The sequence below is a fragment of the Lonchura striata genome, chromosome 1 (genome assembly GCF_050655825.1).
Source record: "Lonchura striata isolate lonStrDom1 chromosome 1, ASM5065582v1, whole genome shotgun sequence".
NCBI classification, from domain to species: Eukaryota; Metazoa; Chordata; class Aves; order Passeriformes; family Estrildidae; genus Lonchura; species Lonchura striata.
Window position 1 is genome coordinate 64,416,378 of NC_140703.1, and position 23,170 is coordinate 64,439,547.

General features: G+C 39.7%; 1 protein-coding gene across 21 annotated transcripts in view; it reads left to right on the top strand.

Annotated features, from left to right (window-relative positions):
• The window catches only part of LOC116184187 (uncharacterized), a 103,850-nt gene that overhangs the window by 75,043 nt on the left and 5,637 nt on the right, over positions 1-23,170 (top strand). For 18 of the 21 annotated variants that reach the window (XR_014954815.1, XR_014954817.1, XR_014954818.1 and 15 more), the window contains one exon: positions 1-23,170. This exon is cut by the window's right edge and continues 5,637 nt beyond it. Coding sequence is in view for 2 of the 21 variants with exons in the window: in XM_085578116.1 (XP_085434242.1) it covers positions 1-66 (66 nt within the window). In the remaining 19 variants the exon portion in view is untranslated. The other 3 variants (XM_085578116.1, XM_085578122.1, XR_014954883.1) reach the window with 2 other exon arrangements.

Consider the following 23,170-nt stretch of genomic DNA (forward strand, 5'->3'; position numbering starts at 1 on the left):
GTTGTGTTTTCCTTCTTGAAAGATTGCAGACTACTCATTTTCTCCGAGGTTCATGGAGGTGGCAAGGTAAGAAATCTAGCCAAATGTTCAAATTTTAAACAGGCTTTTGAGAACTGCACTTTTGGTTTTGATCTTACATCTGCCCTATGGTGTGAGTAATGGAAGAAGTTGATGAAGCAGTTTTCTTCATAATTGTTTTGTTTTTCCTCATGTGATCCATTTTGACAAGGTTTGTGGAAATACATGTAATATCTGTAGCACAAATGTACGTGTTTTCCCTTAAGGTTCACTGTAGTGTAGTAGAAAGTTTCCACCACGCTATTGTAATTCCAGGCATTATTATTGTGTTAGTGAAAGTGAGTGACAGTACCCCATAACAAAAAAAGATTCACAGAATTCAGCTTTTTTTTCATGTTAGTGCAACAAGCACAGCAGTCTGAACTGGCTAGATATGGTAAGTAATTTGTAGTAGTTAATAATGCTAGACAACAATTCCCACAAGCTTCTTTCTGAGTTTGCTTCAGACATTACTCATTTGGTGGCTTAAATACCGGTCTTGCTTCACACTTTTGATACTTGTGAAAGATGTAGATATTTTGTTGGTAACTGGAGTTGGTAGAGCTGCAGATAAGAGTTTAGTTGCCACAAGTGTTTGGCTGGGGCCATGCTCAGTTGAAAAATGCCACTTGTGCAGGGTGGAAATGCTGCTCCTGGGGTGCATCAGCTCCACTGAAGCCTCAGAGCTGAGTTGAGGGGCTGCTGCCTGTCCCCTGCTGCTCCCCGCAGTGAGCCCTGGGCTCTTGGCTGGGCTGAGCAGACTGATGGCATGGTAATACATAATGAAATTGATAAAGTCACCTCTTCCCTCCAGACCCCAAGTCTCCCCTACCCCAGCATAGCCTCCTCCCACCTTGTCCATGCAGTGGGCTAGCAGCCCTCTGGCTTCCTCCCTTGCCAGACTGGTGGCAGATCAGACCTTTGTGGTCTGCCCCCTCAAGCCTACTGAGTCCTCAGGCTGCTGCCCCTTCTGGTTATCCTTCCCCAAGGCTTCACTGGAGACTGCTTTTTTTGAAGTATCCCAGTGTGAGGGCAGCCAGGAGTCCAGCAGCCTTGGGGTTTTACTGCCCAGTGATGCAATTGCTTTGGGAATGACCTGGAAATATTGTATACTGTCTTTCTCAAAAAACCCAGTGTGTCATAAATTCTTCCTCAGGGGAAAAAAATAAAGATCATTAGCATTATTGCTGGCCTAAGACAAAATTTGTATGTGTCAAAACTACTTTGGTAAAAGTTAGTAAAAGAGAACCATTCCAGATGGCTGCTGTGGCCCTTAGTTCATCTTTATCGTCTAGACATGGACCAAGATCTCTGTAGTATATTTAGAGAAATAAATGACAACTGGAAATTATGTGTCTAAGTGAGACTTAAACTTGCTAGATGGAGGTTGGGGAAGGTGTACAGAAGTAGGGATCTATTTCTTAAGGAACCTATGAAAACAGCTGTTGAAATACTTCTTCAAATGACCTCTCAGCCAATCCTGTTTTACCTTAGTTTTGAGGACTACTGTGGCTTCCATGGAAGAATAAAAATAAAATAAATTTTCAAGTGTTCACAGGTCTACTGTGTTTACACTAAATATAAGACTACATAGAAACAGGACTGTAATTAAGGCTCCTGATTTTGAAGAGGAAAATTTTCATAAACTATATGATTTAATTACTCCAGTCTGCCAGATTGAGGAGCCTTAGGGTTCAAATGTGGAGGAGGTGTAAAGTTTTTAAAGTTTCAGATGTGAAAGCTACCTAGAACTTATACTCCAAACAAAAGACAGTTGGGAAAAGCACCTTGTCTAATTTGATGGGTAATCATCACAGAAAAGATGTTAGTAGGTAATGCAAGGACAGATGATAAAGAGGAATCAGAATAGAAAGTTGTATCTCAGACGCAGGATATGCAGAAATAAAGTAAAAAAACAAATGAGAGGAGCTTGAGAAAAATATTCAGGCAGCATTTTAGAAAAAAGTTCTTGTCTAGAAAAACTGTGGGAAAGGGAAAGTGAAAGACTTTTGTGCTGTGAAGAGGAACTATAGTATGTGTGGGATAAACTAATGATGATCTAGCAACAGGGCAAAGCCTGGAGGCTTTCTGTGGGTGTGGAAATGGCAGATAACCCATTTATAAAGAGGGAACAAAGCTTAGGACAGTTCATGGGCTCCAGTCAGGGTAGTGGGATAACTGTTGTTCAAAATTCAGACAGAACAGGTATGTGAAACCATATGTGTGAATGTCTCATGAAGAGGAAAAGGACCAGGTGACAAGCCAGTTCCTCTGTGTATGAAGGGAGGAAAGACTGGTGTGAAGATTGGACTATTATTCTGACCTCAGGGATGCAAAGCTTTAAAAGAGATATTGAAGGAAAGAAATTTCTATATAGTAAATGTGGGGTAGGATGTGAAAATTAATTTTAAAAAAGCCCCTACTTTGTAAAGGTATGCAAATCTGGTACTTAGATTTACTGGAAAAGTGACATCTTGTAAAAGCTAACCTTTCTGTATCTCAGTAAAGAGTTTCTGTGGTACAGGAACATATTTGATATATCCCCATAAAATATATCTCTGAGAAGAAGGAGACAAATACGGAAGTAGGGGAAATGTAAGGTGGAGAAAAGTAGGAAGTAGCAATTCTCTGACTGAGCTTATCTGCTGGTTTGGGTCAGGTAATTATTCTTTTTTCCCCCATGGACTGACATTATATCCTGTGCAGTCTGCAGTGTTTAGCAGTCTTGTACAGCTGCAGAAGGTACTCACAATGTGGATTCTCTCTTGCTTTGCTCTTACCAGAGTTTAAAATATATGACATTTTGGCTGAAGGCATTTGTCTTTAGATTGAGAACTCTTAAGTGTCGTTCTGGTGTTCAGGTTAGGATTGTAAAATGACAAACAACTCCGAGAAGGGGAAAGGGTGGGGAAAGGAAAAAAAGACAATGCAAAAAAGCAGAAATACAAAAATATGTAACACTCAGGAACTTTTTAACTTCCACTGTACAGGGAGCTGTTGAGATGCTGGATCTGTATCACTTTCAGCAGTCAAACTCCCATACAGCACTAACAATTCTCAAAGGGAAGGAGTGGTGTACACCTCCTCTGCTGCCCTGTGGTCTGGACAGGGAGACTCTGTCCAGGAAAAAACACAGTTGGCTTTCCTCAGGAGTGGTGAGGGTAGCACATACTTGTGCCTGCAATCAGATCTGACCCACAAACAGACGTGCAGACAGATGAGTTGGTTCAGATTTCTGGAAGCTCTGGTTCCCTACACAGTATTTCACTTCCCAGTACACACTACAGACCCTTGCACGCTGGAGACTCCCAGTGCTCACCAGCCTTTAGTACTCTGATGAAATAGACTCACTTCCCCAGTTGTAAAACTGGGTCTTCCAGACCTCTTCAGGCCAATCTAGAGTGACATTCCCAAAACTTGTATGTTATTGGTATTCATCCTTGTGGAACAAATACCTGATTGCTGAGAAGTGGCCTCACCGTGTCTGTCTGTGCAGCCCAAAGAAGTTACTGCACTGTACAGATAAACAGCTCCCTCTGACTTGGCTGCAAAGGACTATGGTTGGAAGGAGACAGTTTTGTCTGAGCAAATGAAAAAGTGCATGCTGATAAAGATCTATACAAATATAGAAGTTATGTGGGTGAGACGAGTAAAGAAAGATTGAGACAAAAGAGAGGAAGGTAAAGACATATTTTTGAAGGGAAGAAAGTACTCTTAGAAGTACAGAACCAACTAAAGTTGGAGGACGCTGGTTACAGGGGGAAGAAAATTGTGTCTATCAGGCACAAGAAAATTTACACATGCAAAAGTAGTGAGAAAATTAAGCCATAGTATCATATGTGGTTATGTCTTGTTCTGTGTGTATCAATTTCAAAAAATGTTTAACTTTGATGTTAGAGGTCACTTCTGCAGAGCCTGTGGCTGTCCCTGAGGAGGTCAGCTGGAGCCAGGATGCTTTTGAGGAAGAGCTTCTTGGTCATTGTGTGGTTTAGCAGCTCAGGGAGTTTGGATAAGCCGTGACTCATCAAGGGGCATATGCTGCTGGGTGGGGGAAGGGATGGAAGGACTTCTATGGGAAATAATGCTGGAAACATATTGCCAGGAGTGATGAGTGCTTAAAAACATTGCAGCTGCAGTGCTCTGGTCCAAACCAGTTTCCCAATAGCTGCTGAATAAGAAGTTGGAGGGGTCTATAACAATCACGCACATCTCACACATCACCTCAGAGAGCAAGAGTTAAAGTGTTGAAGTTAAGACTGTCCTAGGTGAAATAAGGAGAATGGGATATGAAGGTATTCCCAAGTTTGTTCCATGCAATGTGAGTTTGATAAGTAGAGAGTAGAGAGGAGAAAAATGTGGCCAAATTCAGACTTCTTATCCTTGTGCAGAGGTTTATTTGAATCCCAAGCTATTTGTATCCTGTGCAGGCATTTCATTCCCCATGTATGGCAATAAAAACTGGAATGACTGCTTAAGGGTGAGCAGCAACCTGAGCTCAAACTCAAACTGACCTTTAATCCAACACAAAAATTTGTGTTATTCCTTTGGGATTGGAAGTGTCTTTTTGCTGGATTCTAGCACAGAATGGAGATGGTCATGGTCAGTCATTGATAATGATGTGCTCAAAGAGACACTCCTTGTGCTAAGTGGAAGCAGCTAGAAAACCTTGCTCTCTAAACCTCCTCAGCACTAGCTCTAAGAAGTGGGAACATATTTATACAAGCATTTTCTTCTGCTATTTCCTCTTTGCTTTTCAGCTAGCTCAAACCTTGTGCAGATGTCCACAGATCTGGTGTTAGATCAGTCTCTCTGCTTCCATCCTGCTACTGTTTGCAGCAAAGTGCTTACCCTGGGCTATTCTGAAAGCGTTGAGATGCAGCTGGGTTCTTTGTGAAGCTACTGTTTTATTAATGAGGTTGAGAATGATAAACTGCAGTAACCATGTTTCCAGATTTTGATAATCTTTGTTATATGTGTGACAAACAATGACATTAGAAGCAGAAGTATGTACAACCATGGGTAGGACTGAAACTCAGATCAACTTTGCAAAAGATATGTTAAAAAACTCTCCAGATCTAAACTATCTTTTGAAGTATTGTGTGTCTTATATTTACAAGTGAGTTTGTAGAAAGGTGCCCCCTTTTCATGTATTTGTATTTACCAAAATAAAATCATTTTTTGGAAATCAATCTTTTAACCATCAGAATAGTGCAGAATAGTGCTTTTTTTTTTTTTTCCCCACAAATGGGAGAATTGAAGGAACAGAGCTGTGAAGTTACCTGTTCAAAGCCATAAAAAAAGCTAGTGATAAATCCAGGTGTAGAAGCCAAGTCTCCTAAATTGCCATCTAATGCCATTAACAAGCAGGTGAAATCAAAAGACAGTTTGCTTTCTGATGTTGCAATGAGGTGTGCCATAACAACACCTAGGTATTTATCCAAGGGGAACACATTTGAATGTGTATATTTGCCTATGGTGTTGTAAATTCTTTGAAAGATTTCTTTGAATTCTAATCCTGAATTTAATATATAGCAGTTTTCTTTATAACTGTTTTTTTCCCCACTACAATTTATTCATAAGTTGTGTTTAAAACATACAGTTTAGAGTCCAACCCAGAGTTTTCTTCAGGGTCCTTACACTTCAGCTTGTCTTTACAAAAGACAGTAGATGGTTTGCAGCTCAGAAAAAGGAAATAGAGTTATTTATTCTTAACACTGGAAATCACTTTTAGAAATATTGCTGTAAATGTGTTGGAACTCTCAAAAGCTCAGTTCTGGCTCTGGTTTAGCTGTAGGAGAGGCTGTGGCAAGAAACCCAGCAGCAGAGGAGCAGTGAATATGGAAGCCTAACACTGCCTGGTGCCTTGAGCAGTATCTTTCACAGTTTTGGCAAAAGTACAGATTGCTGTCTCTTGTACTTTTGTCCTCCCATACTGAGTCAGGAACATGTGCACAATACTTGTCTTTGAGATCTAATATTTTGGGATGTAAGCATTAGCATTAGCAGCTGGTTTTACTTGAAGTTGAGAGTTCAAAGCAGGCCAGCATCTTTTTGCATTGGGTAGGGAGGATTTCCTTCTGGCTGTTACCTGGGTCTGACAGAATGACACTTTGAGCTTTCCAAAGCAGGGCTAGTGTCCAGCACTGTGGACACTAGGAAGCATGGAAGCACTGTCTTAGTAGTAGGTAGCTTTGTAGTTTATTAAGAGCAAATATTAAATCATAATGGAAAACTACTTTACTTCTAAAAAAACCTCCTTAAAGCACCTTTACAGTTTCCAAATCTTTATTTTCTGCAGTTGGCCTGAACATGGGTGATGAGCATGCTCAGAGAATATGTCTGGTTAGCAACAATCAAACCTCTAAAATATCTGCAATTCATCCATGCTTCTCCCACCAGCAGGTGTCATTCTGGAAAAAGGAAAATATTGTAAATTCCTGAACTGGAGAATTTGTGACAAAGAAGAAGAAAAAAAGTTTGATCAAAATATAGCTTTTGAAGGATACTTTACTCCAAGCTAAAATCAAGAGAAAGCTGGCTGGTCTGCAATTTTTAATAATCTTTGTGCAGTGCGTAATCTTGTAATCTTGACCTATAAATAACAAAGGGCAGACAATTGGTAAGGCAAAGCAATGTCTACTTAAAGCTGTCCTCTGCTTAAAGCTGTTTTTTTTGTGATGTGTTTACCACTGCTTACTCACTGCCCCCCTCCATGACTATGAAATCAGTAATATTTATCAACCTTCCCACAAGAAACAAAGAATTAAGGTGCTGAATTCAGATCTCATTTACTTCAAGGTAAATTTGAAGTAATCCCATTGAAGAAAGTGAAAGCAGAAATGTTTGGAATTTAGTCTGAAATAACCAAAAATAGTATTTAACTTTCTATGCCATAAATAAGCCTCAAGCAGAAAATAATCTCACAATAATTTTAGTATCTCTTATAGTGTTTATGTTTTCCTTTAAGTGTTCATCTGGGTATTAACTGCAACCTCCTTTAATATGCAGAGACTGTTTTTATGTCTCATGATCACAGTGAGAAAGCTGTGGCAGAGCTGTAAAGAACCAAGACCCTGCTGGTTCGTTGTTGAGGGCTCCTGGTCTATCAAGTATAATCTTTGGCTGTTAAAACCAAACTTACTCTGAAATCCATGCAGGAGCTGCCTTGACCACTCTATATGCTCCTTGAAGTTTGTTCCAACCCATGATTATAAATATTTTTCTGTCTTTCTGTCTTTTGCATTTATCCAGATTCCTTGTATCTCTGTTGTCCTTTTTATTAAAACTTTCCCCCTACCATTTGTATTGGCATGTAGCTGAGAAATTTGTGCCTGAGCATCCTAGCCTGAACAAACCCAATTTGCATTTGTTTTCTTCCAGAAGCTTAGGTTTCCAATCTTCTGGCATTACTTTAAGTTAAATTGTTCTGCTTTTAACAAAAGCACACAGAAGTGTGCTCCCTCCCTTGCTGCCTTGCATGCAACATTAATGCAAGAGCTTCCACACCACTCTAGAAATACTTCACCTGCTACATTTTAGCCCTGTATCTAATTTGTTCCTCGTAACTTCATCACAATCGTCTTCCTTTTGACTAGTCCAGCCAGGTTTTCCTTCTCAGCCATTTCTAGGAGGACTACAAAGGACTGTGTGCTACTGTGATACAATGGTGTGCCAAAACTGTTCCTGGAATCAAAGGGTAATTTGCTTGAGGGAAAAACATGAAAGCGAGTTCCAAGGCTTGGCTGCAAGGAGCACATTAAAGTGGGAATTGATTTTACACTTTTAAAATTTTTATTTGCAACGAAGGGATGTAAAATAGTTGTCCTGTTGGCAGCCATGTCTTTTCCAAGATGTTATTTAATTAGAAACGTAACAACACTTTTCTTGCGAACAGCGCCAAGCACTCAGTTGCTGAGTTAAAAAAAGTAGTATGTAAACATAGAATTAAAAACTTCCCTTCAAAATAGCTAAAAGCTGTATTCTTGGGTTTGCACAAAGCCTGTATTAATGTTTTCTGACTTTTTAAGTATTTAACTTTGAAAATGTAGTAGTATTCTAAAATTTGAAGTCAGAAAGTGTAAGTATTGTAAATATTACTAGTTCATTATGGCCTTTATGGATCAAGATAATAAGCCATGATAATCTCCAGCAGGTTTTAGTATAGTAAAGGATGAGATTTAGACAAAGTTATTTCTTTAAAGTTTTTACTGTTTTTTCACAGGTTTTTAATTAAATGAAATAATATAAAATTATGTTTAGTCTCTTTTGGGTTTTGATTTTAGTGGTTTATTTTATTAGTTTTAGAAAAAACTGATGTGCCTAAACATAGGTCTGTGCCTTTTAGAGCCTGTAGGAATTCCATCTGGCCTCTCACTGCCAGTTCAAAGGTGTGGGATTTTGTCAAAGGTCAAAAATTTCCTGTAGGTCCCACAACACGCCAGCCCTGCACATATATCCTGGGTACTTCAGGGTATCCTAGCAGTCATTAGGCACCTTCTTTCAGGAACCAGAATTTTCCCTTTAAAAAACTGCTGTAAATGGTGATGTGCCTCTGCAAATGCTTAAGAAAATTAAAGATATCACATCTGGGAAGGTAATTCCCTCTAAGGTGTTTTATTTCAGGTCAACAAGGCATAGAGGCAGGAGAGTTCTTTCATATCTAACAAGGACAGAGTCTCTGTATTCAATGGGATGCTGTCAAGGGTCTGTTTTGAATTCCAGTGGCTGAACTGAACCTGTGTGTGAGTTGGGAGTGTCTCTTGTTGAGCAAATGCACCACGGAGGTCCTGGCCAGGAGCCTGGGGCTTCTCCTCAGGACCTTAGTGGTTGGAGGCTCAAAACTCCGGGGAGTCTAGCTAAAGGAAGCTTAATTCCCAGTTTTGGGCGTGATGAAGCAAACTAATTTTCCTGAAGAAAGTGGTAATTTCAGGTAGCAAGACACTTGGATAGACACAAGAAATACTTCTTTAATTAAAAGAAAAATCCCTTTTTAATTAAAGAAATGAAATTAAAGAATGCATTAATTACATACACAATTAGAAACTTCTATTAACCAGGTCCAGTTTTCATGGTCTGCTGAATAAGAGGGAAGTTAAAAATCTTGACTATACTAGTCAGTATAGTTATATATAAATTGCACAATGTGGGGTTGAACATTTCTGAATTGTTATTTTATAACGAGCAATTAGTTACATATAATACATAAAAATTATATACTGTATATGTATAAAATACATAACTCATCCTAAAATAAAATTAAAACTAATGGAAAGTAGTGAATTCTGGATAAAATCCACCACAGGCATTAATTAGGATTGTGTAGACAGAGAACCTTTCCTGTGAACTTTTTAAAATCACTCACTAGCATTATGATTGATAGGAGTTTGGACTACTTTTGTAGAAGTTAAAGAAATGAAATTGTTGCAGAAAAAGTAATGATGGACAGAGCAATTATAACATCTGAGTTAGTGATGTATAATATTAATTTTACAGTTTGGATGTGAAAGAGAGAGAACTGTTTCCATATACTCTTCTTTTTTTTTTTTTTTAAGTATTTATCAGTCTTTTTCAGGATGGACTCCCAAGGCATGGCTGCAATTGTTGTTTGAAATAAGAAACAGATACCATTGGTGTCACTCATCTCTGATCACTGGGAATCAGAGCTTGAAGGAAGGTGGAAGAAAACTCCTACAGTGAGTATGAGGAATCATTTGTCTTGTAAGGGGGGTGTAATGGCATTTTTAAAGCTTTTTCCAAATATCAGGACATGTGATAGGAGTTTATGGATTAGGAATTACATGAAAGATTGTGAAATGGGGAAGAATTCACATTATGGAAAGCTCTGGAGAACTACAACCTAAGCACTCTGAAATTTGTGACCAGGCCCACAGAATATCTTGATGTGATGGAACTATCCTCAGATGACTGTTGTTTAAAAATATAATTTGCAAGCCCCTGCACCCTTCCCCAGACAGACTGGGAAAATACATTCCTTTTATTAATATTACTTCAGGGGACTGGAGGGTATTCTGAGCAGTGAAACATACAGTTTATGTCTTGCAACAGAATTCAGATTAAAAAAAAAAAAGGCAGTGCTAATTTGTACCTGGGAGTTGGTATCTGTTTTAAAAAATGCTGTTCTGAAGATAATTTTTTACATTTTTATACGTATTAAATGACACATCTATATGATAAAGCATGAAATGTATAATTAAAACAATGTATATAATTATATAATTATATAAATACTACCAAAATCATATGTGTAAGTATTAAATAAACTGTTTCATTTCTAGAGGTTACAGAAAACACTTTAGGATTTTATACAGTCTTTCCACCTCTTCCCCCAATAATTTTTAATATAATTGCAGTTTTAGAGCTAATCCATTTTAACATTTGCAGTTGTGTTAAATTTTACTGAGGAACAATTTAGTTTGGGGAAACCGTTGAATCTGTGGTTTGTGTTGTTTGAACAAGAAGTCCCTGAGTATTTTTCCCAAATGCCACTATTTTTTCTACACTGGCAGCTGTATATTTGTGGTCACCTGATGGCAATGCATGCAAAGACCCTGTGCAGGAGCAGTGCCTCTCCCAGGGAATACCAGGAGGGAAACTGGAAGTAATCAAAGCGCACAGAATTTGCTCTTCTTGGTGGCGGTCTCATGTAGGCAGCACTTGAATGTCACTTTATGTTTCTGGATAAGGTGAAGGTAAGAGATAGAAACCATTTGCTTCTGTTCCCTGGACTGGGCCGGAAAGAACAACTCTTCTGAGACACAGCTTTACACAGAACATGAGCAGAGTGGTGTCATCAGCAATTCTGAAAACGTGTTTACAATGGCTGGGGAAAATATTTAGTCAGCATTTAAATATCTTAACTCATACACAATTTTTAGATGTTTACTGCACTTACCAGTTCCAATAACTGGTTTCATTAAGATTTTTAGTGATACAAATTAATAACAAAAGTCAGTTAATACAGAGTGCAGTTATGAGACCAAACCACATGTGTTTTAAATTTGAAGAGTTAAATGTTAGCATCTCCCTATAGAGAAAGGTTATTTGGGCGGTGGTATACTGACATGATCACCACCCACAGAGAAGGGGACCTCTTAATCATATTGGTTAAGCAGAAATTCAAAAAAGGAAAACTATAGGTCTAGAGGGTTTGCTTGGTGTAAGTGAATCACACAGGAAAAATGCTGATACCCGGGGTTGTTGCAGTGACTTTCTTTGATGGCTAGAAAGAGAAATAAGCACAGGATATTTTTGTCAAGTTAGAGGGTTTAGATTGCTTCTTGCTAGGTAAAATTTATCTTATTAATATAGTGAAAAGTTAAATGATGATCATGGAAATATGATAATAAGTGCTGTTGGAAAATGGACAGAAATTATTTTCTGTGTCCATTTAAAATATTCCAATGTGTTAACAGTTGGGCTGAAGGGCTGCTAAGAACATGAATGTGAAAAATAAAGGAAACCTGTTCATGAAGATGTTTCTGGACACTGCCATGCTGTTTCTGGCAAATCATATCTGGTAAGATACAGGTAAACAACTAGCATTCATTTAGCAGAAAATAGTGCTATCTGTATGTCTGGATTTCTGTTTGAAAATGCCTTTATAATAATCCTACTGGACCTAGCTAGAAAAAAAATCTAATGATTAGAAGTTACTAATTTGCCACTACTTAATGTTAATTCAATCTGACAACTCTGCCTATAAGCTTCTTCTATTATTCCTGGAAGAAAATGACATAAAATTGGATGGGTTTGGGTAGTTTCATACAGAATGGAACTGCACAGAAAAGCCAGGTACAGCATCACTGCATGTAGGGTGATCTTGTCTCTGACCCTCAGCTAGTCAGCTTGAACACAGGCTGAACTACCCCAGGCTACCAGTCCTGTGCACTTTGGCTTTTGAAATTTTCTATGTGAGATACAGTTTCAACATGAAAAGTCAAAATATAGTGGTTTACAATCACTTTTGCTTTGTTTGAAGCTAAAACTCAAAACAAAACTCCTGGAGTATAGAACTGTATGAAGGAAAATACAAGAAAGTTAACACAAACTCTGCAAACTGAGCAAGCTAGTTTCACTCAGCTCTTGAAATAACCCCTTTCTGCAAGTTCACTTTTCAATTGCACATATGAGAGATGTCAAAAATGAGTTGGTTTCACAACCCCATGGCACAGATAAACAGTACAGCTCTAAAGCTTCACCTTCTGTTCAAACAAGGTCTTGCTCTCATTGTCTGTCTTGGCTTATACCTTTGACATCTGCCAGAAGATGAAATTTTCTCAGTTCTAGGCTAGTTGCATTGAGCTTTTGTAGAACAAGAAATTTGTGGTAAGACCCAAATTCAGCCTGTTTTTCATAGTTGTATCCAGCACTGAGAACTCATTTCCCAAATCTTTATCAATGCTCTAAATGGCTCCTAGTCCTAAAATGAGAGTAGACACTTCAGCACTTGGAGGTCATGCAAGCATTCATGTGCTTTGAGTTAAAAACCTGGTATTTCAGGGGTACTGAACACCTGCTGCTCTTCCTAACTTGTATAGGAGCTGCAGGAACTCATGCCCTTGTGAAGATCATACCTCTCATCTCAAGGGGTCTGCTTTTATTCACAGTGGGGCAGTGAGCAGTCCTCTGCTCTGTTTTCAGCTTTTGTAAAGTTTTAGTGAAACACAACAAACTGATGCTGCACTGATATTGAACTGGTTTCAGCTGGTTGGTGCAGTGCTCTGTTTTGGATTCAGTATGAGAATTATGTTGATAACATACTGATGTTTTAGCTGTTGCTAAGTAGTTCTTACTCTGAAGGACTTTCACTGTCTCATGCTCTGCCAGTGGGCAAGTGCACAAGAATCTCGAGGGAGCATGGCCAGGACTGTTGATCTGAAGTAGCCAAAGGGATATTCCATACCACAGAATGTAATGTCCAGGATATAAAACTGCTGCAGTTTGGTCAGGAGCTACTATCAGTGCTTGGGGGTGGGCTGAGCAGTGTGTGGTGAACAAATATATTGAGCATCACTTGTTTCTGTTGGGTTTTATTTGCATACCCCCTAGATCCTCAATATATTTTCATTGCAATTGTTATTATCTTAATATTTTCTTTTGTTTCAATCATTGCTCATCTCAACACAAGAGGTTTATTTTTTCTTCTAATTCCCATCAGTGCAGGTGGGGAAGTGAGCAAGTGGCTGTGTGGTACTTGATTGCCATCTGGGGTTAAACTGTGAGAGACACAGACACTTTCAGCAGAGCATTGCTGAGTACTTATGAGTTCAGACAGGTCAGAACTCCTTTGTTTGCTGGGCAGCTGGTCCATTTTCTTTCCCCAAAAATACTGAGGGACTGAGCTCCTGAGTTTTCTAAATTATCACTGATGGAGAAGCAAGACCTCAGCAGCAGTGGGGCTAAGGTAGGAGGCTTCTAGGTGTAACTTTCACACTTTGGCAACTTAGTTGAGAAGAACTAGAGTGATGCTCAGGAAAAAAAAAATCAGTGATCTTATATGCATGTATTTTGGTTATTCATGTGTCAAAATTTCCTGGTGAGCTGGTATAGAAAAGTGCAAGGGGAAGGGCTGAGTACAAAATTTTAAGGGTGTATTGAAATATAACTCACAGACTTGATCTACACAAGATTTAATGTGAGTGAAATTTACAATATAATATCTCACTTTTGCACAAGAGTGAACTTTTTATAGTATGATCACATATTACAAAAAAAAACAAACCCAAAACATTGGACTGTTGGTGGAACACAAATATTGCGTGACTGAATCTCACTTGGTATTTTAAACCAGGAGAGTTTAGATTTGAGTCATCATAACTTGTAAGTAGGAACATATACATATATATATGTATGCATATATAGCATGCAGGCTTTAAACAAGGCTTCTCTTTTGGGGTAATTTCCCCTCAAATTCCAGACTTCATTCTCTGTTACTCTAAATCATTATAGCTTCAATCAAAATTCAGAAGTCAGCTTAGTTGCTTCCAGAATTTGAAAACAAACTGGACTAGAAATCTTTACAAGCCACTACTTTCTTCTCTGTTTCACCCCTTTGATATTCAGAGCCCTTGGGCCATCAGACCACTTCACACTTTTTGTACACCTCTGCTTCTCCACGGTGTTTCCTGCATGGAGCTGGTGTTAGAATTTGCCCAACCTCTAATTTGTCCCGGCAGAGCACTCAAATCTTGCATTAGAAGCAGAAACATAGTTAGTACTGCTAAAAAAGCATCTTTAAACCAAGACCTTTATTGGACAACTCCTGTAGTTAGAGCAAGAGCTGGAGAAGATAGCACATGAGCGCCTGCTAGAAGCCCCAGGGGCACATGTGGGGAAAAGTTATTTTTCTTCCTTTTTACCTTTTAATTCATCACTTGACTTTAAACATGCATCTAGCCAAGCTATGCAGAGAGTGACTTGCTGAACAGAAGACTGTAAGGTAGGATTAGAGGCTCTGTTCAAGACAAAATCTGCTTCAGTCTAAACAACAATCCCACCACAAAATAAAATTAAAAGTAATGAGATTTCCCACTGTTAACTTAATAGCAGCAAACCACATGTTCTAAATAATGTTCTTTTTTTTTTTTTTTTTTTTGGTATAAGGACTCATTTTTAGTAACAAACCCCAGACCATTAGCCCTGCCATTTTTCCACTGCTGGAGGAAAATGTGGACTCTTGCTGAGCTGTATGGTAAATATCTTGGATATATCTGAATCTACCACCAGCTAAAAGGCTTCTAAAATGCTAGCATGGAGGAACCAGTTTAAGGTAGAGGAAATAGAAAAAAAAAATGGGAAAAAGAAGGAACATCTCTTTGGATCTTCCTATTTGTTATTTTTTTAGATTATGTTTCTTCTGGGCTCCCAAAATCTTCAGTAACAAACAAGTTTTCTCTTAAAAAGTATTAAGTTATCAAAACATTTGCCAGGTCCTAATATTAAATCCCAGTCAGCAATGTTTAAGTTCAGCCATATCATTTTGCTGAGTAAGTCATGCTAAAACTTAAAGTTTTCCCCTCAAAACAGTCTTTCCAAATGAGATTGATATTGTGAGAAAAAAAGAAAAAAGAGAAAAACGCCTTCATCATGAGGAATTATGGAATTAATTTTCTTTATATACTCTGTTTGCACAAGACATTTTTGTTAACTCTTAATAAAAATACCATTCAGCTGCTACTTTCATTGTTTTTATCCTGGGACCAATACAACATTGTCATTATTGGATATAAAGTGCTGTAAAAACAAATCTAATTTGTTAAGTTTATTTTGATAAGAAATAAATATAAAGGTAGTGCATAGTTTGTACAGTGCTGCTATCATAGGACTCCTGGGTATAATTTATATAAAGAAAATAAAAAAGCATACATAACTTTCTAGTTGATTTCCTTTAACAGGGCTAATTGAAAACAGTTTCTGTTATTTAAAAGTAATTTATTTTAAATATGCTTTTTAAAACAAAGTTCTTATTGATATCCATTTTAAGTATATTATCTCAGTGTGGGATACAAGTAAAAGGTCAAATCTTGTAGGAGTATTTTCTGTATGACTCAGTTCTGATCATAGATAAACTTATCGGGGAAACCAAATTAGTTAACCTTTTCACTACCAAAAGCTCATTTTAACAGGCTACGATGGTTTCTTTCACAAATACAGGACTTCAAAGCTCATACTTCTGTTCTGAAACATGAAAAAGAGAATGCTAATTTCTCTTTTCTCTCTCTGATAAAAGGCAAAGGTTTGTGATTTTAACACGAAATCAGACTTGTTGAGGTTCAGTATTTAGGCACAGTAAGCAATGCATTGTTAATTTCAAGTCAGGAACTGCTGCGCATAGTGGTGCAGAAGCAGATGCATTTTTTTCCTTTGATTATGTAATTTATGGACACTGTTGAATGATGTCCTTTTTCTTGCCCGGTAGCATAATCCGTATGTATGGATCTGATTACTGGAGCAGTGAAAGACAAAATGGCTGTAGGTGGCATATCTCTGGAAAGCAGTTTCTTTCCATGTGGCTTGATAGGTTGTCCAATTCCTGCCCACTTAACTGGTTTGTGACGTTTCTCAGAAATCCCTTCAGCTCCACTTCCTCCTTTGTTTCCATCGCAGTGGCACGACAGTTCAACGACTTGGGTTGTTTCAATACTAACTCAACAACACCCTGCTTTCCTAAAGCCAGATCCAGAGTGATTAAAAGGCTTTAATGGACTTTAGATCTGGGACCACACTCAAGTCTGGGAAAAATGCTATCAGATTCTAATGTGCCAAACCCCTCTCCATGGCATCTGGCAATCTCACCTCTTATCAGCACAATTTAATGTGGTAGCTGGGGGACAGTTTGACTCATGGAGAGTTTTGCCTGTGAACCCATTCCTATCACCTTTACTTACTTTGCATTGTATCAACACTCACTGACTTGAGTGAAAAAGTTCTGCCAAAAGGGATAAAAAATGGTTTCTCTCCAAATGGCTCCCAGAGAACTACATTGCAGGCAGTATCTGGAGGAGAGCTCTTGAGACACAGATATCAATAATATTTCTAATGTTCAGTGAAGTAAACACATTAAAAATATCCAAGAGTGAAGATATCTAGAAATCTGGTTTTGAAGGTCAAAGCACGCAGCCTTTAGCTGAGCTGTAGGAGTATACTGGTTCTGCACAGCAAGAATTAAAAAAAAAAAAGCCCTAAAAAACATCTGTAAGACTTGTCCCAAGTTGAACTCAAATGGGCTTGGGGTAGAAATTTTGCCAGCCCTGGTCATATGCAGTAAAACATTTGTCTCATGCTGGTAGTGGCAATGATTATTTTTTTCTTCCATAATTTACAAAATATGAGCAAGTAGGTAGTTAAAGCATTTCCATTCTTCCATGAATGGAATAATTGTACATGGTATTTTCTAAGCAGAGAAATAACTGGCACTTGGGGAATTACAGTCTCGCAAAATGCAATTTCATCCAAATGGGAAAAATAATGCAATTATCTGGACAGATAATGCAGCACACTTGGCATACATGGGCAGTGAAGATAGTGCTTTATTTCATGAACAAGAGATGAGTGCTTTGTAAAACTTGTTGGATTGCTTTTAATTATTAAAAGAGCAAATTCATGGTTTCTTTGTGGACTAGTCATATTGTATAGTATTTTCTTTTTTGTCCTATTTAAATTTAGATTGGTTATTCATACTTCCTGGCAGTGGTTATAAGAGGAGGATGACTGAGAATTTAGTAGGTGAGTTAATCTCATTTTTACTGTGTCTCAAGAGCCACCCACTTTCCCTTCATGTGACTCGATACCAGAAGGTTCTTACAGGTTTTGCAGAGTGAGACCAAAGTTTTGACATTCTTTTCTGCCCTGACTTTTTTTGCTCCCCTTTATTTTTCTGTCATTTTCCAGCCCCTCTCACTAGCCAGACACCCAGCTCACTTCACATATGCCTTTTCCCTGCAGATACTGGGTGGGATTGCCCAGTGGGCATTTGAGGTCAGGGAGTCAGTAGAGTGTGGTTAGCTGGCTGCTGACTCAAAGGGCTGAAGCCCTGAGCTCCCCAGCAAAACCACATCTGTAGATCCATGCCCCGAAAATGAGCACATTCCTAATGTCCATAAGAAATCACTTGAACTTTAGGGCTGCTGAGAGGGGGTGGATTTGTGTAATAGGTGAGTGCAATGAGGTGTTGAAGCTGTTCTCCCTACTGAAGTATTACTGCTTCTTCCCTCTAGGGTGGTTGTCAGGGGGCATAATAACATGGAGGGTCATACCACGGCCCCACTTTCAGCCTGAGTTCTTGTAGAGGTTGTGTATGTGTCTTCTTTTTTCTGTTTGGCCAATTATTTTCATGTGGCTTTTAGAAAAACTGGTAACTTTGAGATCATTATCTCATTTGGCTTCTCTGGCCAAGGAGTTCAGCTTTTCAAAGAGAAAAGACACAGATGTGCACAGGCAGACACTTACACTGCCTTCAAAACAGGCCCAAGTTATAGACAGCAGAGGAATCTTTTTGGCATTCTTGCTCTAGTGGTTGCACTAGATGAAGATTTTCACTGGGAAATTTGATCTAGGTGTAGTGTGTCTAGATGTTTTACTTTCTGAATTTCATTGAAAAATGTTTGAGATGGGTTTGGAATGTGCTACCAAACTTATTATCTGACATAAAGAGAGTAAGGGAGATTGCAAATGGCTCAATGCATCTTGTACCAGGCATATTAAAATATTGTCCTGATGTCAGAGAAATACACAAACCCCCAGTGATAAATCTTTCTGGTGCACTCACAGCTTCTGAATTTTGCTGTATACTCTCCAATGCTTCCACTCCTATAAAAACCCTCATTTTCCTGAGCCTTTTAAATAAAGCATTGCCAAAGCATGACACCATTTAGCAATGGGCTGGAGACACCTCTTCTCTCCCCACTGCCCTTCCTGCTCGTGAGTATTTGACATGTTCAGTGCTTCCTCTAATCATGAAGTGACAGCACAACCCTGTGCAGTGCTCAGCAGCTGAACACATGCTCCTTTTTCTGCTGTAAGCCTATGATGAGCACAGCAGCAAGACAGTTGTGCTTGGGAATAGAGTTTCCAGGATTTTGCAGTGAAATATGCAGAACTTTAAAGCCCAGAAGTGACAGTTTTGAGCTAGAGGAAGGTTATCTTGTTTTCCCCCCAAACATGTCTGTTGGCCTTGGGAAAGATATGGCCTCTTTCCAGACCTCACCACACTTACAGCCCTAGACTATCTTGGCTGCAAGAACAATAAAAACTACCTTCAACTTTATATTTTCTTTTCCATTTCAAGCCCTCTAAATTATATGTTGACATTCTCACTGCTAGCTGAATAGCAGCATATCTCACATTATTGCTGTCCTCATATGAGACACGTGGCAGGATGTTGAGGAATATGCCCACAGTAGTGTGTTGTGGACTTCACCTGCAGCCAGGTACAAAGAGTGAAAGTTGCAGCAGCTGCCAAAGGACAGGTTCATACAAGAATCGAAAACTTTGAATCTAAAAGGGGGAGCTGTGAGTGTTTTGAATGATCAGGGTTTAAGGATTTCTCTTGGCTTCAGCTTCATGCAAAGCTGGGGAATCTCTCACTGACAAAGAAACCAGTCTTTTGGACCAAAGTGGTAAACAACAGATTGAGTGTTTCTGCTCCCTGCTTCCCAGTGCCTCACACTCCTGAGTATTGATGCCTCTTATTTGTGATTATGATCCTGAAACCTTTCCACAGGTTTGCAGTTCTGCAAATAGGAAGCAATAGTTAGAAATGATCACTAAGCGTGGTCCTGTTTTGTATGTGGGCTTCTCTAAAGGTTGACTGAACTGTGTCCCACCACGGCAAATTTTTCCCTGCAATATATTATCTCTAAGAAAGCTGAAGCCATACAATTCACCCTTTGCCCTTCCACTACATTTTTATGTTCTGAGACAGAAAAAAAAAACCAGCTTTTTTTCTTTTCTTTGTTTTTTTTTTTTTTTTTTCAGCTGGGAGAGACAGTATATATATGCTTCTAATGTGCTCTTTGACTCATTACCCAGCTGCAGAAAGTGCTCCAGTATGCAAGTACAGGAGATGTGTTTGTGTCTGGTCATCTCTGGAATGCGTAGCCGCCGAGCGAAAGGCTGGGAAACTCTTGCAGACGGCTGTGCCACTGATGACCTGCCAGCACTGACAGCCTGGTCTCTGATGGTGGAGAGGGATCATGGGTGTCTCTGCAGCACTGAGGGTCTCCAGAATGCTGGGAGTGTGAAAGCTGGAAGGATGTCCCATACCAGGATCTCCTGGTGTCTGCTGAAGTCCCTTAGGGCCTTACAACTGGCACTCAGCAGTTTGTAGGATTGGGCTTCTGCTGACTGGAGAGAAAAAACCTCATTGGTGCAGCACTTCTGTGTGTGCAAATGGCCTGCTAGAAAACTGATGAAATTAAAATGATCACACATGTCCTTCAGCTTAGGAAAAGAGGGCTCTAAGTGAGAGCATGTGTGCTCTTACTGGGGCTGAGAAAATGTCAGTCTGATGTTCTTGGGAAGTTCATATTGATACAAACAGGGAGGCTCCCTGCTGCCCACAGATTTCCCACATAAAAGTCATACTGGTAGCCGTGGGAACTTAGCAGCAGCCACGCTGTGGCTAAAGTCACTACTCTAAAAATGCAGTGAAATTAGTGTTCATAAAAGTGAAAAACATGCCACAAGAATGAAGATGTTCTGATTCACAGCCATGAAAATTACATGCGTTCTGGCATTAAAAAAAAAAAAAAAAAAAAGAAGCTGCTAAATTTCTCAGTTTCTGGCTTCAGAAAGGGATTGCTGGTGAATTTTTAGGAGTTTCCTTTGAGAAAAAATTCTTGGCTATCCTCAAATCAATTTGTTGCACCAAAACATACCCGCCTCTCCCAAGTGGTGCCCACTGGTCCTTCTTGCCCTGTGGAAAGGGTCGATCCTGTGCTGCACAGTGGCCCCTAGTGAAAGTGAGTAGTTTGTTCCAGAGTCTGTGAAATAATTTCCAGCAGCTGGTTTGTTACTAATTTCAGTTCTGCCTTCCGATCTGACCCTCATCTCACTCAAACTATGCCACTTGCTATGTTATTTTTAAGACAAATAAAAAGACCTCACAGTAGGGCATGATGGACAAATAAACTTGTCCCAGTGTAAGCTGAGCATGACCCGGGACTCAAAGGCAAAGGTAGTATTAGGAATATTGCAGCTTAACAATGTAGCACCATTTTCACTTTGAATTTTCCTTTTTTTTTTTTTTTTTCTGCTATGCGTGCTATGAGAGGGGACAGTTATGCCAACTGCCACTCTCGCTAACTAGAATTTGGATTTTTGTGTTGCATCTCTGTTTCAATTACACAGACTCACCCTCAAAGAGATGCTCTTGTCCCTTGTAGCTTTTATCTTCTTGCACCACAAGGATCTGAAACATCAAATCTGCTCTTTCTACTTGTTCTATCAAGCCTGTTTTCCTTGATTTTCCAGGAGAGGTGCTACAAAGTGACAAGCATCACTCTATTTCCTCCTTGAGGTGTTCCCTCTGCCACCATGCCATCTTGCAGAGCTGCACCAGTAAAAGCGACCTTAGGAAGGAGGTGACAGCTGGCTATTGTGCTCACTGGGCAGACACCACCTTCCCATCCCCACCCCCATGCCAGCAACAGCTTATGACAGCAGCAATCTTAAAAATAAAACAGGAAATGATTTCAATAGGGGATGTGGTGGCTGACAGAGAAAAGTGGGGTAGGTCTGAAGTGCTGTTGTTCTTTCATATGAGCACCGGGGCCCTGCAGAAAGGTTGCAAAGGAACGAATATTTGTGCAGCCTTTCATGTGGCAGAGGGACCTGTGCTTGTTTTTGTTGTTGCTGCTGATGAGACCCATTGTGGTGGCTGTCCTCGTGACCTGGGTCCAAACACTGCTGGTCGTGGTGTGACAGCATCCTGCTGGAGCTATGTGTGATCCCGAGCTGCTGTTGGCACACGCTTGCCAAGTGTGTAGGCATTGCTCAGTGGTCTGGCCTGAGTCTGGGCCAGCGTGATAACCCCTTGACTTCAACATCTGAACTACTTCCTTGCACTACCTGTAGCTGGGCTAGCTGTGCTCTGGCCAGTAAATAATTCTCTTGCCCATCACATTCCAGTATGAGATATTGTTTTGGTCTGATGCCTGAAGGAAACATCTATTTAACCTGCTATTTATTCTGAAAAGAACCTTTAGCATTTGACTGAATTATTGATGAGGAAGGCTTCAAATGCCTCAACCCTGTATGCTAAGAGCTCCTCATCCTCCCTGAAGGATCAGATGAAAGAGGAGGACTGGGTGAGTGCTGCTTCAAGAATATGGAGCAGTCAGAGCCTCTCAGGTTAAAATATGCTTCTTGGCCTCAGAAAGCTGAGTGTGTTCTTGGAGATAATGTCATGGGCTTTGAAATGTACTTTTGGTCTGCTTCCACAGCTTTGTATTTATACTGAACTTCTATTTCTCTCACCAGATGACTTAAGTGTTTTTTTGTTGTAGCATTCAAATGCTTGGAATAGAGATTCAAATAATTCTCTGCCTTCAAACACAAACATACCATTTCTGGGTCAGGAAGTCCCTGACCTCCAAATCACTGGAAGTTGACAGAGTATATCATGGTAGTTTTACTACAGGCTTGCCCTAATCCTGTACTCTTCCCCATTTTCAGCTTTAGAGATGGGATATTGGGCTAGAGGGACCTTCAGTCTGACCTCCTAAGGGCGTTTTTATGGTCTTTTGTCTTTATCTGGTGCCTCTGGGGGCTAATAAAGATTTTGTAAATATAAAGAAGTCATTGTGATCCAAGAAGAAGTTGTGAACATAGGAGGACTCTCCCAGCCTGGTGCTCCCTGGGAGCAAAGGTCTGATAAGAGAAGTGGGTGTCTGGCAAGCACTGATGAAACAACTTCCAAACTCTATCAGTTGCTAGATAGATGGTCCTCAGTGAGTAATGAAAATAACTGTTTCTGGACACTTCTTAACACACAGTTTAAGATTTGATAATTTCATATAATATGTAATTTATCATTTGGTTTTCTTCTGGCATTGGCCCATAGGCCTCATTGGAAACTACAGATCTACCTCTCTCCTTTGGCTTGTGTTTTTCTTCAAGGAACAAAGAGGTCCCCAAAATGGACCTGTGCCCCCTTTGCCAAGCCCTGGAGGCCTGCTGAGAAGCATGGGCACTGGTGCTTGTTGTTCACTCTTATCTAAGTGGAGCAACTCCAGCATCACAAAGCAGTGCAGGGTGTGAGGCTCACTGAGACCTGTGGTGTCTGTGCTACCACTGGCTCTGGGCTCTGAGATATCTTTGGTGCACTTTGAGGGCTTTGAGGCAACACAAAAGCATCTGCTCAGACTCCTCTGAGCTTGTTTCCTATTCTGCCTCCCTCTCCTCTCTATTAGGTCAGAGGGAGCAAGCAGGACAGAAATCCTTCAAGTAACTCTGTTTTCCTTTCTCTCTTTCAATTTGCTTTTAGAAGGCATTTCTAGGTAAGGCAGAGCAGACTCATGGCTGAGAAAGGACCTCACCCAGATAATGAGAAAGACTTGACCAACTGGCCCCAATACCTAACCTGTGCCTGCCT